The sequence below is a fragment of the Molossus molossus genome, unplaced genomic scaffold, assembly GCF_014108415.1.
Source record: "Molossus molossus isolate mMolMol1 unplaced genomic scaffold, mMolMol1.p scaffold_m16_p_15, whole genome shotgun sequence".
Lineage (NCBI taxonomy): Eukaryota > Metazoa > Chordata > Mammalia > Chiroptera > Molossidae > Molossus > Molossus molossus.
In genome coordinates, this window is record NW_023425350.1 from 74111969 (window position 1) to 74129156 (window position 17188).

Genomic DNA, 17188 nt, shown 5'->3' on the forward strand with positions numbered 1-17188 from the left:
ATTAAACCAAGACAGAAAATTTGAATCTGCTTCCCTTGGGAAATTAAAAATTTTTAATCTTGCATCACCATTGCCAAGGCTCCCCCCCAACCCATTTTTAGTAAGCATATTTATTCCATGTACTCTTTTTTTTTTTTTTAATCCTCACCTGAGGACATTTTTTCATTTTTGTTGTTGTTGTTGTTCAGATGCAGTGGGAGGGAGAGAGAGAGAGAAACACTGACGTGAAAGGGACACATCAAGTGGCTGCCACCCGCACAACCAACCAGGGCAGGGAACAAACTGCAACTGAGGTATGTGCCCTTAGCGGGAACTGAACCCGGGTCTCTCTGGACCGCAGGCTGATGCTCTAACCGCTGAGCCAAACCAGCCAGGGCCCATGTACTCCTATTTTTTAAAAGTTTGAGATATAATTTAGCTATTATAAAATTCACCTTTTTCAAGTATACAGCTCGGTAGTTTTTAGTCTATTTACACAGTTGTGCAACCATCACCGCTATTTAATTCCAGCACATTTTCATCACCACAAAAAGAAAACTTATACTCATTAAGTCGCTTTCCATTTCCCTTCTCTTCCCCTTCCCCCACTAATTCACTCTATGAATTTGCCTATTTCATTCATGTTCATATAAATGAAATCATACAGCCCGGATAGTGCAGCCCAGTAGCATTGACCCATGCATCAAGAGGTCACCGGTTTGATTCCCAGTCAGGGCACATGCCCAGGTTGTGGGCCAAATCCCCAGTGGGGGGCATGCAGAAGGTAGCCAATCGATGTTCTCTGTCATCAATGTTTCTATCTTTCTCTCCCTCTCCCTTCCTTTCTCTCTAAAATCAATAAAGAAAAATATTAATAAATGAAATCATACAAATTGTGTTGGGCTTCTTTTATTTAGTATAATGTTTTCAAAGTTAATCCACATTGTAACATGTATCAGTACCAAATTAAACACTTATTATTAGAGATAATTTTACTTCTTCCTTTCCAATCTAGATACCTTTTTGTCTGTTTCTTGACTATTTGTGTTGGCTAAACCTTCCGTACAGTGTTGAATAGAAATGTTAAGAAGAGACATCCTTGTCTTGTTCCTGATTTTAGAGAAAAGTTTTCAGTCTTTCACCATAAGCATGAAGTTAGCCATGAGTTTTTCACAGATTCTCTTTATCAGGTTGAGGAAATCCCCTTCTATTCCTACTTTGTTGAATGTTTTCATCATGATAGGGTATGGGATTTTGTCAAGTGCGTCTTCTGCATCTATTGAGATAATCATGTGGTTTTTGTCCTTTAGTCTAGTAATATGTATATTACATTGATTTTTGTGTGTTGAACCAACCTTGCATTTTGAAGTAAATTCCACTTGGTCAAGCTGTATAATTCCTTTTATATGTTGCTGGATTCAGTTTGTTAGTATTTTGTTGAAGATTTTGTATCTATAATTACATGAGATATTGGTCTATAGTTTTGTTTGTTTTTACTTGTTATATCTTTTTCTGGTTTTGGTGTCAGCACAATACTAACCTCTTAGAATGAGTTGGGAAGTGTTTCTTCCTCTACTGTATTTTAGAAGAGTTTGTGAAGAATTGATGTTAACTTCTCTTTAAAGACTTGATAGAATTCAGCAATGAAGCAATTTAGTCCTGGATTTCTCTTTGTTTGGAGGAAGAAGGGAGTTGCTTACTAATTATCTTTATTTATGATCGGTCTATTCAGATTTTTAGTTTCTTCTTGAGTTAGTTTTGGTTGGTTATATGTTTCTAGAAATATGTCCATTTTATCTAGTTTGTTGGCATACAGTTGTTCATAAAATTCCCTTATAATCATTTTTATTTCTGCAAGGCCAGTAGTGATGCCCCTTTTTTCATTATAATAGTATCAACCTTCTCTTGCCCTTTTTTTTCTTGGTTAGTTTAAATAAGCCTTTTTCAATTTTGATGATCTTTTAAAAGAACCAATGTTTGATTTCTTTCATTTTTCTCTGTTATTTTTCTATTCTTCCTTCCACATGTTTTCAGTTTAGTTTGCAGTTCTTATTCTAATTTCTTAAGGTGGAAGATTAGTTTATTAGAGGTATTTTATTTTTTAATATATGTGTTTATAGATATAAATTACCTTGTAAGAACTGCTCTAGCTGCATCCACAAATTTTGGTAATCAAATTTTTCATTTTTATTCACCTCAAAGTATTTTTAGTTCCCCTTTGATTTCTTACACCCATCTGTTATTTAAGAGTATGCTATTAATATACACATATGTGTCAGTTTCCAAAATTTCCATCTGTTTCTTTTTTTAATGTTCATTTCATCCATTGTGATCAGAGAACATATCTTGAATTATATTTCAATTGTTTTAAATTTATTGTATGGCCTAACATACAGTCTCTTCTGAAGAATAATCTGTGTGCATTTGAGAAGAATGTGTATACTACTGCTGTTGAATAGGGTATTCTATAGATATCTAATAGATGTAGTTTGTTTATTGTATTGTTAAAGTTTCCCATTTCCTTATTGATTTTCTGCCTAGTCATTCCACTTATTATTGAAAGTGGGATAGTAAAGTCTTCAACTATTAGTATTAAACAATTTCTCCTTTCAATTAATCAGTTTTTGTTTTATATATTTTGGAGATATGTTGTTAGGTGCATGTATATTTATAATTTTTATACCTTCTTGGTAAATTGACCCTTTTATTATTATCAAATATCCCTCTTTGTAAAAATTTTTGTCTTAGAGTCTATGTTGTCTGAAATTAGAAGAGCTACTCCAGCTCCTGGATTGTCACTATTTGTATGACATATTTTTCTATCCTTTATTTTCATCCTATTTGTACCTTTCAATTTAAAATGTATCTATTATAGCCCTGGCCGGTTTGGCTCAGCGGTTAGAGCGTCAGCCTGCGGTCCTGAGAGACCCGGGTTCGGTTCCCGCTAAGGGCACGTACCTCAGTTGCAGTTTGTCCCCGGCCCTGGTCGGTCGTGCGGGTGGCAGCCACTAGATGTGTCCCTTTCGCATCGATGTTTCTCTCTCTCTCTCTGTTCCTCTCTCTCCCTCCCACTCTACCTGAACAAAAAATGGAAAAATGTCCTCGAGTGAGGATAAAAAAATAAATAAATAAAATAAAATGTATCTATTATAGACAGCATACTGTTAGATCATATTTTTTAATGCATCTTGTTTATCTCTGCTGTTTAATTGAAGTGTTAGATCCATTTTATGTAGGATTTACATCTGCCATTTTGCTATTTTTGTTCTATATGTATTAAATATTTTTTTATTTTATCACTATCTTCTTCTACATAAAAAAGATATTATCTAGTATACCATTTTAATTCCCTTAGCATTTCTTTTACTATATATTGTTTAGTTATTTTCTTAGTGACTGCCCTCAGAATTACAATAAACATCTTAATTTATCACAATCTAGTCTGGATTAGTACTAAATTAATTTTAATAGTATACAAAAGCTTTACACCTTCACATGATGACCCTAGTCCCAGATGTCATCATCTCTGATCTATATATTAACATCTTAACTCTCTATTCTTACCCTTGCTTGGCCCTTCCCTTCCACTAAGTAGCCAAAGTCATTTTTTGTTTCTAAATGCAAATAAATATTATTCTTCTCTTGCTTAAAATCTTCCAGTGGATTCCCATTGGTATGAAAGTAAGGACTCACATCTCACACCATGGCCTTTAGACCCAGAATGATCTTGTTCTTGCCTACTTTTCCAGATTCATCACAGGCCAATTGCTAACTCGAACTCTGAGCTTCAGCCACACTAATCTTTTTAAAATTCTTCTAAAGTGCCATATTCCTTCCTGCCTTAGGACTTCTGCGTGTGTTGTTCTTCTGCCTGGCATACGCTTTCCCATTACTCCCACCCCTTCACCTCATGAACTTGCCTCCTCAACCCTCAGATATCAGTTCCAATGTCATTTCTTCAGCAAAGCTATCATTGACCTCAGAGAATAGCTAAGAAGCTCATACTTTCCCTTCATCATTCTACCCTAGTTATTAATTAAACTTCCATGTGAATCTTATTTTCTAACCTCACTGAGCAAGAAATGGTACAAGGTCTTGCTTTATGAGGGCCCATTCCATGACTATTTTACTCGCCATTACTCTCATCTAACACAAAGCTACATATAAGAACCACTCAATAAGTGAAAGAATAAATAAATGGATTAACCATTTATTAAGCTATCATTATAGTCTAACTATAAGCCAGCACAGTTTTAAGTGTTTTACATATATATTATCATTTAATTATTAGCCTTGTGGGGTAGGTATTATCATTAACATCCTAATTCTGCAAATAAGGAGGCAAAGATAATACATGTCTTACATGGGGTCACACAGGAGTGAGCAGAGCCAGGATTAATATCTTTCTAACTCCAAAACCTGTGTACTTCACCACTACCCAAGACTATAGAGAAATCTGGCTGATTATTTAATACAATACCAATAAAAATATGGATTGTCCCTCTCTCCACTTGTTTTTTAAAAAGTGCTTAAAACTCCTGTAGAACTCGTGGTTGGAGGTGCCTGCAGAGCTTGAATGAACCTCTACGCCCTTCCTTGTCTTTTTATTTTTTTATTTTTTTTTATTTTTGTTACAGATGTTTCTCCTTTTTCTCTCACTGATTCCTCCTCCCCTCTCCCTGCCCTGTCCCCATCTTTGTTGTCCAGGTCCATTATTCATGCATACATGCATATAAGTTCTGTGGTTTATCTCTCCCCCACAAGCCCCTGTTCTGGGGATTGTCAGTCTGTACCCCGCTTCCATGTCTCTGGGACCACCCCATTACTCAGATTGCTATGTTCATTATATTCCACAAATAAGTGAGATCATATGATACTTGTCTTTCTCTGTTTGGCTTGTTTCGCTTAGAATAATACTTTTCATGTCTCTCCATGTCGTCTCAAAGGATAAGAGATCTTTCTTTCCTACAGCTGCATAGGACTCCATTGTGTATATGTACCACAGCTTTTTATCCATTGATCTACTGATGGACATTTGGAGTGTTTCCAGATCTTAGCTGTTGTAAATATTGCTCCTATGAACATGGGGACATATATATTCTTTCAGATAGATGTTTCAGGCTTCTTAGGGTATACTCCTAAAAGTGGGATCACTGGGTCAAATGGAAGGTCAATTTTTAATTTTTTGAGGTAACACCATAGTGTTTTCCATAGAGGCTGCACCAATCTGCATTCCCACCAGCAGTATACTAGAGTCCCCTTTTCTCCACACCCTCACCAACACTTGTTGTTTGATGATTTGTTGATGGCGACCATTCTGACAGGTGTGAGGTGATACCTCATAGTTGTTTTAATTTGCATCTCTCTGATGATTAGTGATGTTGAGCATTTCTTCATATGTCTCTTAGCCATTTGTATGTCCTGTTTGGAGAGATGTCTATTTAGTTCCTCTGCTCTTTTTAATTGGGTTCTTTGTCTTCCTTTTGTTGAGTTGTATGAGTACTCTATATATTTTGGAAATTAACCCCTTATCTGATATATCATTGGCAATTATGCTCTTCCATACAGTGGGTTGCCTTTTCAGTTTGAGGATTGTATCTTTTGCTGTGCAGAAGCTTCTGAGTTTGATGTGGTTCCATGTGTTCATTTTCTGCTTTGTTTCTGTTGCCGTAGGTGATATATCAGTGAAAATTCTGCTGCATATGATGTCTGAAATTTGTTGCCTACATTTTTCTCTAGGATTTTTTATGAATTCATTAGTCAGATTTAAGTCTTTTATCCATTTTGAGTTTATTCTTCTGTATGATGTAAGTTGATGGTGTAGTTTCATTTTTTTGCATTGTAGCTGTCCAATTTTCCCAACACCATTTATTAAAGAGGCTGTCTTGACTCCAATGCATGCTCTTGCCACCTTTGTCAAATATTAATTGAGCATATTGTCTTGGGTCCATTTGTGGGTTCTCCAGTCTGTTCCATTGATCTATCTGCCTGTTCCTGTGTCAGTACCAGGCTGTTTTGATTACACTGGCTTTGTAGTATAACCTGAAATCTGGTAATGTGATCCCTCCAACTTCGTTCTTATTTTTCAAGATTGCTGTCGCTATTCGGGGTCTTTTTTGGTTCCATATGAACTTTTGAAGCATTTGTTCTAGTTCTGTGAAATATGTCATTGGTATTTTGATGAGGATTGCATTGAATCTATAGATTGCTTTGGGTAGTATGGACATTTTAATGATGTTAATTCTTCCGATCCATGAACAAGGTATGTGTTTCTACTTTTTTATATCTTCCTCTATTTCTTTATTTAATGACCTGTAGTTTTCTGTGAATGGGTCCTTTATTTCTTTGGTTAAGTTTATTCCTAGGTATCTACATTTTTTTTGATGCAATGGTAAATGGGATTGTTTTTTTAGTTTCTCTTTCTGTGAGTTCATCATTGGTGTATAAAAATGCTGTCGATTTCTTGATGTTAATTTTGAATCCTGCTACTTTGCCAAATGCATTTATTGAGTCTAGTAATTTTTTGATGGAGTCTTTGGGGTTTTCTACATATAGTATTATGTCATCTGAGAATAATGACAGTTTCACTTCCTCCTATCCAATTTGGATCCCTTCTAATTTTTTCTTCCTATCTGATTGCTGTGGCTAAGACTTCCAGTGCTATGTTAAATAAGAGTGGCAAAAGTGGGCATCTTTGTCTTCTTCCTGTTCTAAAGGGAAATGATTTCAATTTTTGCCCATTGAGTATGATGTTGGCTGTAGGTCTTTCATATATGGCCTTAATTATGTCAAGATATGATCCCTCTATTCCCAAATTGCTGAGCATTTTTATCAGAAATGGTGCTGGATTTTATCAAATGCTGTTTCAGTGGCTTTTGATATGATCATATGATTTTTATCTTTCATTTTGTTTATGTGGTGTATCACATTTATTGATTTGTGAATATTGTACCATCCTTGTATCCCCGGGATGAATCCCACTTGGTCATGGTGAATGATTTTTTTTGATGAATTGCTGCATTCGATTTGCTAGTATTTTGTTCAGGATTTTGGCATCTATGTTCATCAGGGATATTGGCCTGTAGTTTTCTTTCTTTGTAGTGTCTTTTTCTGGTTTTGGAATCAGAATTATGCTGGCCTCATAAAATGAGTTTGGAAGTCTTCCTTCTTCTTGAATTTTTTGAAATAGTTTGAGGAGAATGGGTATTAGTTCTTCTTTGAATGTTTAGTAAAATTCCCCGTGAAGCCGTCCAAGCCTGGGCTTCTGTTTTCTGGGAGAGTCTTGATTGCATCTTCAATTTCTTTTGTTATTGGTCTGTTCAAGTTTTCTATCTCTTCCCAGTTCAGTTTTGGGAGACTATGTGTTTCTAAAAATTTGTCCATTTTGCCTAGATTGTCGAATTTGTTGCCGTATAATTGTTCATAATATTTGTTAACGATCCTTTGTATTTCGGTGGTGTCAGTTATTATTTCTCCTCTTTCATTTCTGATTTTGTGTATTTGGGTTCTCTCTCCTTGTGTCCTGGTGAGTCTAGCTAAGGGTCCATCAATCTTGTTTATCTTTTCAAAGAACCAGCCCTTTGTTTCCTTGATCCTTTGAATTGTTTTTTTTGGTCTCTATATCATTTATTTCTGCTCTTATCTTTACTATTTCCTTCCTTCTACTTGCTCTGGGGTTGTCTTTTTGTTTGCTTTCTAGTTCTTTAAGCTTTGAGGTTAGACAGCCAAATAGAAATTTTTCTTGCTTCTTGAAGTAGGCCTGTAGTGCTATGAACTTCCCTCTCAGAACTGCTTTTGCTGCATCCCATAGATTTTGTGTTGTTGTGTGTTCCTTTTCATTGGTGTCCAGGAAGTTTTTAATTTCTTCCTGATCTCCATGGTAACCCATTAATTGTTCAATAACATGCTATTTAGCCTCCATGTTTTCAAATGTCTTTGTCTGTTCTTGTTGCAATTGATTTCTAGTTTCATGCCATTGTGATCTGAGAAGACGCTTGATATGATTTCCATCTTCGTGAACTTGTAGAGATGTAGTTTGTGCCCTAACATGTGGCCTATCTTTGAGAATGTCCCATGTGCACTTGAGAAGAATGTGAATTCTGAAGTTTTGGGGTGTAATTCTCTGTAGATATCTGTGAAATCCATTTGATCTAGCGCTTCATTTAGAGTCTGCGTTTCCTTGTTAATTTTTTGTCTAGAACATCTATCCAGTGATGTCAGCAGGGTGTGAAGTCCCCTGTTATGATTGTATTGCTGTTGATTTCTCCTTTGAGGTCCTCCAGAAGTTTTTTAATATATGTTGTTGCTCCTATATTGGGTGCATATATGTTTACCAAGGTTATATCTTCCTGTTGGATAGATCTTTTCAATATTATGTAGTGGCCTTCTATGTGTCTAGTTATGGCCTTCATTTTGAAATCTACTTTATCAGATATCAGTATTGCTACCCTAGCTTTCTTTTCCTTTTCGTTTGCTTGGAAAATTTTTTCCATCCCTTCACTTTCAATCTATGTGAGTCTTTAGTTTTGAGGTCGGTCTCTTGTAAACAACATATATGAGTCATGCTTTCTTATCCAGTCAGCTACTCTGTCTTTTTATCAAAGCATTCAAACCATTCACATTTAAGGTGATAATTGGTATGTACTTATTTATTACCATTTTTGTTTATTGTGGTTCTATTTTTCTTTCTATTTTTTTCTACTAATTACAGCAGTCTTGTTAGCATATCTTGCAGTGCTGGTTTGGTGTTAATATATTCCCTTAGCCTTATTTGACTGGAAAGCTCTTTATTTGACTGTCTCTTTTCAATAATAGCCTTGCTGGATAGAGCAGTCTGGATTCAGATCCTTGTTTTTCATGACCTTGCTTACCTCATGACACTCCCTTCTTGCCTGTAGTGTTTCTGTTGAGAAGTCAGCTAAGAGACTTATGGGGTTTCCTTTGTAGGTAACCTGTTGCTTATCTCTTGCTGCCTTTAGGATTCTCTCTTTGTCTTTAATTTTTGGCATTTTAATTACTATGTGTCTTGGTGTAGGCCTGTTTGGGATCTTCTCACTTGGGGCTCTCTGTGCTTCTTGAACTTGAATGCCTTCTTCCTTCACCAAGTTAGGAAAGTTTCCTGTCACTATTTTTTCAAATGTATTTTCTAACCCTTGCCCATTTTTTACCTCTTCGGAGACCCCTATGATGCACGTGTTATTACATTTCTAGTTGTCCCACAGTTCTCTTAAGCTGTCTTCCTGTTTTCAAATTGTTTTTTTCCTTTTGGTTTTCTGATTGGTTGATTTTTTTCTACCCTGTCTTCTAATTCACTGATCCGATCCTCAGCTTTCTCTACTCTGCTCGTTAGTCTTTCCAATGTTTTCTTTTTTCGCTATGTCATTCTTCATTTCCACTTGGTTGGTTTTCAATGTTTCTATATCTTTACTCATGGTGCTGATGTGCTTACTCATGTTGTGGAGCGTCCTCAAGATCATGGCTCTGAACTCTACCTCTGATAATTGTTTAACTGCATTTTATTGATCTCATCATTGATAGAGTTCTCTTGTTCTATAATTTGTGATTTGTTTCTTTGTTTCACCATTTTGGCCATCTCAGTTGGTTTTGGAGCCTGCCAAAATTTTCATTTTGGGTATTGGTGTTCTGCTGTTTGTGGCTCCCTCTACTGGGTTTGGATGAGACTGGCTGGGCCCACGTTAAATACCACTGTCAAGCCTTACTTTCCTGGGTAGATTTGCAAGTCCAGGAAAGGTTCAGTTATCCTCTAGCTTTTTCCTGGTGGCTAGTAGTCTCAGTTACTCAGTGCCTTGGAATGTAGCTCTGGTGTTCTGCATAACAGGATTTCCAGAGGGTGGAATAGATGCTCGTTGTTAATGAGCTTCAATTTGCATTTCTTTGCCTCACCTGGGCAAGGCTGAATCTTCGAGGGGGCGGTTGCTCCTTTTCCCCATAGCTCGGGGAAAGAGCACACTGGCCACCGTCCTTTGTGGCCACAACTCAGCAAAAACTCTGAGTGCCCTCCAAATCCTGGGTGTCCCCACAGAGTTCCAGCCCAGTCTGCCCTCCCTCTGCCAGAGCCCCCAGGTGGGGTGCTATGGCTATTTTAGTGCTCTGTCTCAGATCCCTGCACTGTGGAGCAGGCTTGGTTTATTCCCCAAGGGTGCTGCTCACAGCTAAGACTGCTGTTCGTGGGCTCCTAGCCCCCCTCCCTCTCATACCTCCGCAGATGCTGCCAGAGCCTCTGGTTATATGGCCCTGTCCAGCTGCTTTACTGTTGCTTTTTTCCCCGAGGATTTGTCTTTATTTTAGTTGTAATTCCTGTTTGGTCCTGGGAGATCGTCTGTGTAGCTTCCATTCACTCCGCCTCCATTTTCACATCCTCTACGCCTATCTGGTGCACAGCTGGGTTGCACAGGCTTCTCTGGTGCCCCTGCACCCTGAAGGTCCCGAGGGTAACTGGTTTGCACAGTCCCTTTGGGGACCCGGGACTATGCCTATCTTATGGGCTGCTGGGTTCCACAGGCCTCTCAGGTGCCCCAGCAACCCACAGGTCCCACGGGTGGGCAGCTGGATAGCACCAGTCTGTCTTGGAGTTCAGCTTCCCACCGCTTTTGTGGGCTGCTGGGTCACATAGGTTTCTCTGGTGCCCCAGCACCCCACAGGACCCACAGGCAGCTGGATCGCACCAGTTCCTCTCAGGCTCCGGCTTCCCACTGCTCTTGTGAGCTGCTGGACAGGCCTCTGTGGAGCCCCAGGACCCGCCTCTGGTGGCTGAGGAGTGCTGCTGCCCCGTGGGGCTCTACTCCTGCTCAACTTTTTCTGTAGTTTTTGGGGATGGGTCTCAGCTGCTGGTCTGTTTTTCTGTTGCTTGGGGATGGATGTCTGCTCCCCAGCCTCTGTTGCTGGGGATATATCTGGACTCTGATTGGGTTGCTACTATGGGGGATGGTGCTGGGCTCCTGGCTGTCCATGGCTTCTGTGACCAGCACCTTGGCAGCTCCACTACTGTGCACTGGTCTGTGTTGACACAAAATGTCTACTGGTCCGATGGTGCCAGGCATGCTGGTGCACTCAGGTTGCTGGGCGCTAGCCACTCCCACTGCCTCCTCCCAGGGAAGATCCAGGATCTTCCAAAATGGTGGGATATCCCTGCAGCACAGGGAGAAGTGCCCTGAAGAGCCGCTTACCGCGGTATCTGGATGCTCCTGTCCACAGCACAGGAACATTCTGCTCCTTGTCTCTGCACTGCTCAGGTTTGGTCGTCCACCTTCTTGTCCACTCACACTCTCTCACACACTAGCTCACTCTCTCACACACTCACCCTCCCTTCGGTCCTGCCTGCTGCCATCTTCCTAGCTCTCCCTTCCTTGTCTTTTGACATTGAGCTTGACATCTTGAATCAACCAAGTATTCAGAATCCAATCTTGGCATGACTACACATGATTAGACTAATTATCTTCAGTAGGCCATAAAATGGCTGTGAAGGTTATTCCAAATGAAGTGTTCTTGAAATGTTTTGAACTGCAGCAGCATCCGAAGAAGAGTCAAGTTTCCCTAACTTTGTACAAATCTTGAACCTTTTGTGAGAAAAGCCATCTTCTCATTTGAGTCACACCTGGCATATACACACGGAATGCTCAGATGTACCACACCAATGTCTTTCAATAGCTCAGCACCTCAGGAGTTACCTATGTCCTCTTTTACTTTATTAACAGCTGTGTTCAGGTATAATAATACACAATAAACCATACACATTTAAAATGTACAAGTTGACAACTTTTGACATATGTATGGTTAGGCTTATGTCTATCATCTTGCTATTTGTTTTCTATTAGTCCTGCGTTTGTTCTCTCTGTTTTTGCTGACAGCTTCTGGTTTGAGTATTTCCCACTTCATTTTATCTCCTTTGTTGGCTTGTTTAGTCAGTTAGCAGTTATTTTAGGTTTATGGTATACATCTTCAATGTATCATGTTCTAATTTCAATCGATATTATACCACTTCATGCCAGGTACAGAAGCCTACCATAGCATATTTCTCCCCTCCTGGATATATATATATATTTTAAGTTCAGTGGTTTATTGTTGTTTTCAATTGTGGTAAAATATACACAACCTAAAATTAACCATTTTTAGATGTGCAATTCAGTAGCATTAAGTACATTCACATTGTTGTGCAACAACTACCACCAAATTCCAGAGCTCTTTCAGTATCCCGAAAGGAAACTCTGCAGCCATTAAATAATAACTCCCCATTCCCCATTTCCCCACGCCCTGGTAACCACTATTCTACGTTCTGTCTCTATAAATTTGCCTCTAAATTTACCTCATACAAGTGGAATCATACAATATTTGTCATTTTGTGTCTGGTTTATTTCCCTTACCATAACATTGTCAAGGTTTATCCATGTTGTAGCATGAGTCAGAATTTCCTTCCTTTTTAAAGCTGAATAATATTCTGGGGTGTGTGTGTGTATGTGTGTGTGTGTGTGTGTGTGTGTGTGTGTGTATATATATATATAGTTTATCCAGTCATCTGTCAGTAGACATATGGGTTGTTTCTCTTTGGAACTTGTGAGTAATGCTGCTATTCTTCTCCTAGCTTTTATGCTATTATTGTCATACATTTTACTTATACATCTGCTATAGACATTTATTTTTGTTTAAACAGTATATTGCCTTAAAGATACCTAAATAGAAAAATATCACATATTTATCCACGTAGCTATTCTTGCTGTTCTTTATTACTCTGTGTAGATCCATATTTTCCATATTAAAGAATCATCTCCTCCTGCCTAAGAGATTTCCTCTAACAGTTCCTGCAGGGCAGATGTGCTGATAATAAATTCTTTCAGCTTTTGTCTGTCTTACATTTTTCTGTCTTTGTTTTTGAAATACATTTTCATGGAATATAGAATGCCAGGTTGAAAATTTAAAGTACTGAATGAAAAAAGAAGACATTGCTCCACTGTCTTTTCACTCACAAGAAATCTGCTGTTGTGTTTATCTTTGTTCCTTTGTACAAAGGTGTCTTTTTTCCTCTGGTTGCTTTTAAGATTTCTTCTATAATACTGATTTTGAGCAGATTGATTATAATACCCCTTGGTACAGTTCCCTTCATTTTCCTGTACTTGGCATTCATTGAACTTCTTGGATCTCTGGGTTATAGTTTTCATCAAATTTGAGAATTTTTCAATCTTTACTCCTTCAAATATTTTTCCGTTGCCCGTTGTCTCCTCTCGTTGGAAATTCCACCTACATGTCCATTTGGCCACTTGAAGTTGTCCCATAGCTCACTGATGCTCTTGTTTGTTTGTTGTTAGTTATTTGTTTGCTTATTATTTTTTTCTGTGTGCATCTCATTTTGGATAGTTTCTATTGCTGTGTCTTCAAGTTCACTAATCTTTTTTCCTGTAATGTCTAACTGCCATTTATTCTATTCAGCATGTTTTCATCTTAAATATTTTCTTTCCTAAAAGTTTTCACCTCTAAAAGATCAACACGTACCTTTTTAAATATCTTCCCTGTCTCTACTTAACTTTTGGAATTACATATGGAATACAGTAATAATAATGGTTTGAATGTCTTTTTCTGCCAATTCTAATGTCTGTGTCAGTTTCTAGTCAGTTTGATTGATTGATTATTAAGGGGAACATACCCTGTTTCTTTTCATGCCTAGTAATCTTTGATTGAATGCCAATCATTGTGAAAGTTACCTTGATGGGTACTGGATGTTTCTGTATTCTTATAAGTCTTCGTGAGCTTTATTCTGTGATGCAGTTAAGTTACCTATGAAGAGTTATTTCCTTTCATATCTTGCTTTAATGATTTCTTAGGAGGACCCAGAGCTCAGTTTAAGGCCAGTCAATCCCCATTACTGAGGGAAGACCTTCCCAGGTAGTCTCCCCAGGGTCCCACAAGTTATACCTTTTCCTAGTTGGGCTGGTGAAAACAGACAATATGCAAACTCCAAGCCCTTTCTTTATAATTCTTTCCAATGGATCTTTCCCAGGCTCAGGTAATTTCCTCACATAAATGAGCTGATCAGTAGTGAGACAAATTCTCAAGAGGGGTTCAATGCAGATTTCCAGAGTTCTCTGTGTACCTCTCTCCTCTTTGGCACTCTGTCCTGTGAAATCTATATTTTTTGGTCTCCCAGGACTCTTCACTCTGGCTACCAAACTCAGAAGTTGCTGTGCTCCACCTAAGATCCTTCTTCCCACACCATGGCCTGGAAACTCTCTCAAAGCATTAAGATGGGACAATCATAGAGCTCACCCTGGATTTTCCCTGTATTTCAGGGATACTAGCCTTCATTAGTAGTGTATAATGTCTTTTAAAAAAACATTGTTTTATATTTTTGTTAGTTCCTCACCCCCAAGGAATTCTCATGTCCTGCTCTTGGTAATTAAACAAGGTAAAATTACCAGTGGTCAGAATGTCTGGCCTCACCGTTTTATCCCAGGCATCAGGCTGATGAGTCATCTCTGCCAGAAATTGCTCTCCTGGCCCCACAGTCATAGGTGCCAAACCAAGGGGACAGATGGGGGCTGCTATGCCCAAGAAGGGATTGGTTCCACATTCAATGGCAGCCCATATAATCTCTTCCATCCTGACTCATGCCCTCTCTTGATGACTACCCCATCTCCTCTGGCCTGTAGGCCTTGGGAAGCCAAGCTTGGGAATGGCCACTGCCTTCACACAAAGCAGTCACAGGGTCTTGGGCTGACACAGCCTTTCCTTTGAAAACACTGGGCTGTACCCTGGAGGGTGTGGCTTAGTAGTTTGGGCATCATCCCGTGCACCAAAAGGTTGCCATTTTGATTCCTAGTCAAGGCACATGCCCAGGTTACAGTAGGAGGTGTGAAGGAGGCAGCCAGTCGATGTTGTGCTCTCACATCTCTCATATTGATGTTTCTCTCTCTCTCTCCCTCTCCCTTTCTCTCTAAATAGCAATAAAAATATTTAAAAATAAAACAAACCCACACTGGGCTGTGGGTGGCAACAGGAGCAAGTCAGACACTCTCACATGTGGCCTCTAAACTATACTCCCTGAGACTGATATTATCATAATCATTTTACAGAAGAATAAACTAAGATTTAAAGAGATTAACTCAGTTAATCTAGTGATGAAGATGAAATTTATAGCCAGGTTCTTCTCACTCCAAAACTCAGGCTCCTCTGAATCCTCTTCTCAACTAGACTGTGACCTTGCAACTTCCTGTTTGTCTTTGTACCGCCCAATTTTAGCAAAATACCTGTTTAGCCAGAATCCCCTCAATATCCCCAGGTGACATCTGATCCCTGTGGCCTGCCTACAGCAAGAACCCTGGCAGATCAGTTTAGCCAGAAATCCCCCCAATCCCTGACGTTTCCTCTCAGTTGTTTTCTATCTACCAACCCATGATCCATATAACTCCTTGGCTATAAATCCCCACTTGTCCATGTTGTGTTCATAACTGAGTCTAGTTTGTATCATCTTTTTTCCCTTTGCAATAGTTCCTAAATAGAATCTGTTTTTACTACTTTAACTACTGTCCAACTCTGGTTTTTCTTTTTTTTTTTTTTATCCTCACCCGAGGACATTTTTTGTTCAGATAGAGTAGGAGGGAGAGAGAGAGAGAAAAACATCGATGTGAAAGGGACACATCGAGTGACTGCCACCCGCACGACCAACCAGGGCCGGGGACAAACTGCAACCAAGGTACGTGCCCTTAGCGGGAACCGAACCCGGGTCTCTCGGGACCGCAGGCTGATGCTCTAACTGCTGAGCCAAACCGGCCAGGGCCAACTCTGGTTTTTCTTTAACAATCTTCATATGCCCACAACACACAAACACATGACCACACATAAACATGTATACACAACATGCATATGTGCACACACGTGTATATGAATACACACAGCATACAGTTCCAGATGTTCTCCTCAGGTTGGGCTAAGGAGCATTCGTTGGTAAAGAACTTGGAAACAGCCTCCATCCCCAAAACAGCAGCAGTTATGACTCTTTCACAGTAGTGACCATAAGCAACACCCACCATGATCTGTCGTGGCCACGTCAGACTTTGAAGGCTCAGCCACCAACCTCTGGATCTGGGCCAGCGTGCTACAGGCTTCCTCCATCTCCCTCCAAATGAGAAACACGTCCTCTCGGACCCCAGCTCCTGGAAGAGAAACACAGCATGAGTGGGTGGCCATGGTCAGCCAAGAACTCTCTGGTAGTCCTAGCATACCTGGCATACCCCAGCCAGTTTTCTAGAACATTTTTTGTTTTTTGTTTTTTTATTCTCACCTGAGGACATTTTTGCATTCATCTTCAGATAGAGCAAGAGGGAGAGAGGGAGGAAGAGAGAGAGAGAAACATCGATGTGAGAGAGAAACATCAACTGGCTGCCACCCACACAACCCCAACCTGGACTGGGGACAAATTGCAAATGAGGTACATGCCCTTAGTGGGAACCGAAACCAGGTCTCTCTGGACCACAGGTCAATGCTCTAACTACTGAGCCAAACCAGCCAGGGTTCTAGAACATTTTGAACAAATTCCACGTTCCCCAATAACCTCTGAGAAGCAGAACTGAAATCCCTAAGAAGTGCTATCATCTCAAGAAATTATAAATGCAGATGTTGAGATGGAATAAATCTTTATAAAGATTTGTAGCAACCAGAATATTTTAAGATGAATTATTCATAATACTCATATATGATAAAGAATATTCAAAAGTACCTAATAAATGCCAAGGTAGACCAGTGAAGAAGGGAAATTTAATGGTTTATGAAAGTGATGACCCTCATCCTTTCTTGATTTAGCTGAGACTGTCTACTTATTTGAAAGCACCTTCATAAGTCTTCATTTTCCCCTAATGTTAGCATGAGTCTTTGGCCTCCCTTTCTGGACTTCTGCTGTCTCAGTTTAGGGCTAGGTTGGTCTGTGTAACTTTATTTTTAATGGTATGGCTCATTTATGTAACTCTCACAATCAATCAATCAAAGTTTGTATGGTAAGATGTCCAAGGCTGGGACCAAGGTTCTGCCCTCACCCAGGTCCAGGCTCTAACACATTAGTAGTTTCCAGAGCTTAAGGAGGGTATAAGAGCAGCAAGGATATAGGTGTAACTATAAAAGTGCAACAGGAGGGATCCTGTTGTGGTATCTTGACTGTATCGATGTCAATATCCTAATTATGATATTGTTTTATAGTTTTGCAAGATGT

At 39.3% G+C, this 17188-nt stretch overlaps 1 protein-coding gene across 1 annotated transcript in view; it reads right to left on the bottom strand.

Moving 5' to 3' along the window:
* The window catches only part of VWA3B (von Willebrand factor A domain containing 3B), a 219622-nt gene that overhangs the window by 146912 nt on the left and 55522 nt on the right, over positions 1 to 17188 (bottom strand). Inside the window, exon 7 of the mRNA XM_036263356.1 lies at positions 16014 to 16139. Coding sequence (XP_036119249.1) covers positions 16014 to 16139 — 126 coding nt within the window. The remainder of the gene's footprint in view (positions 1 to 16013; positions 16140 to 17188) is intronic.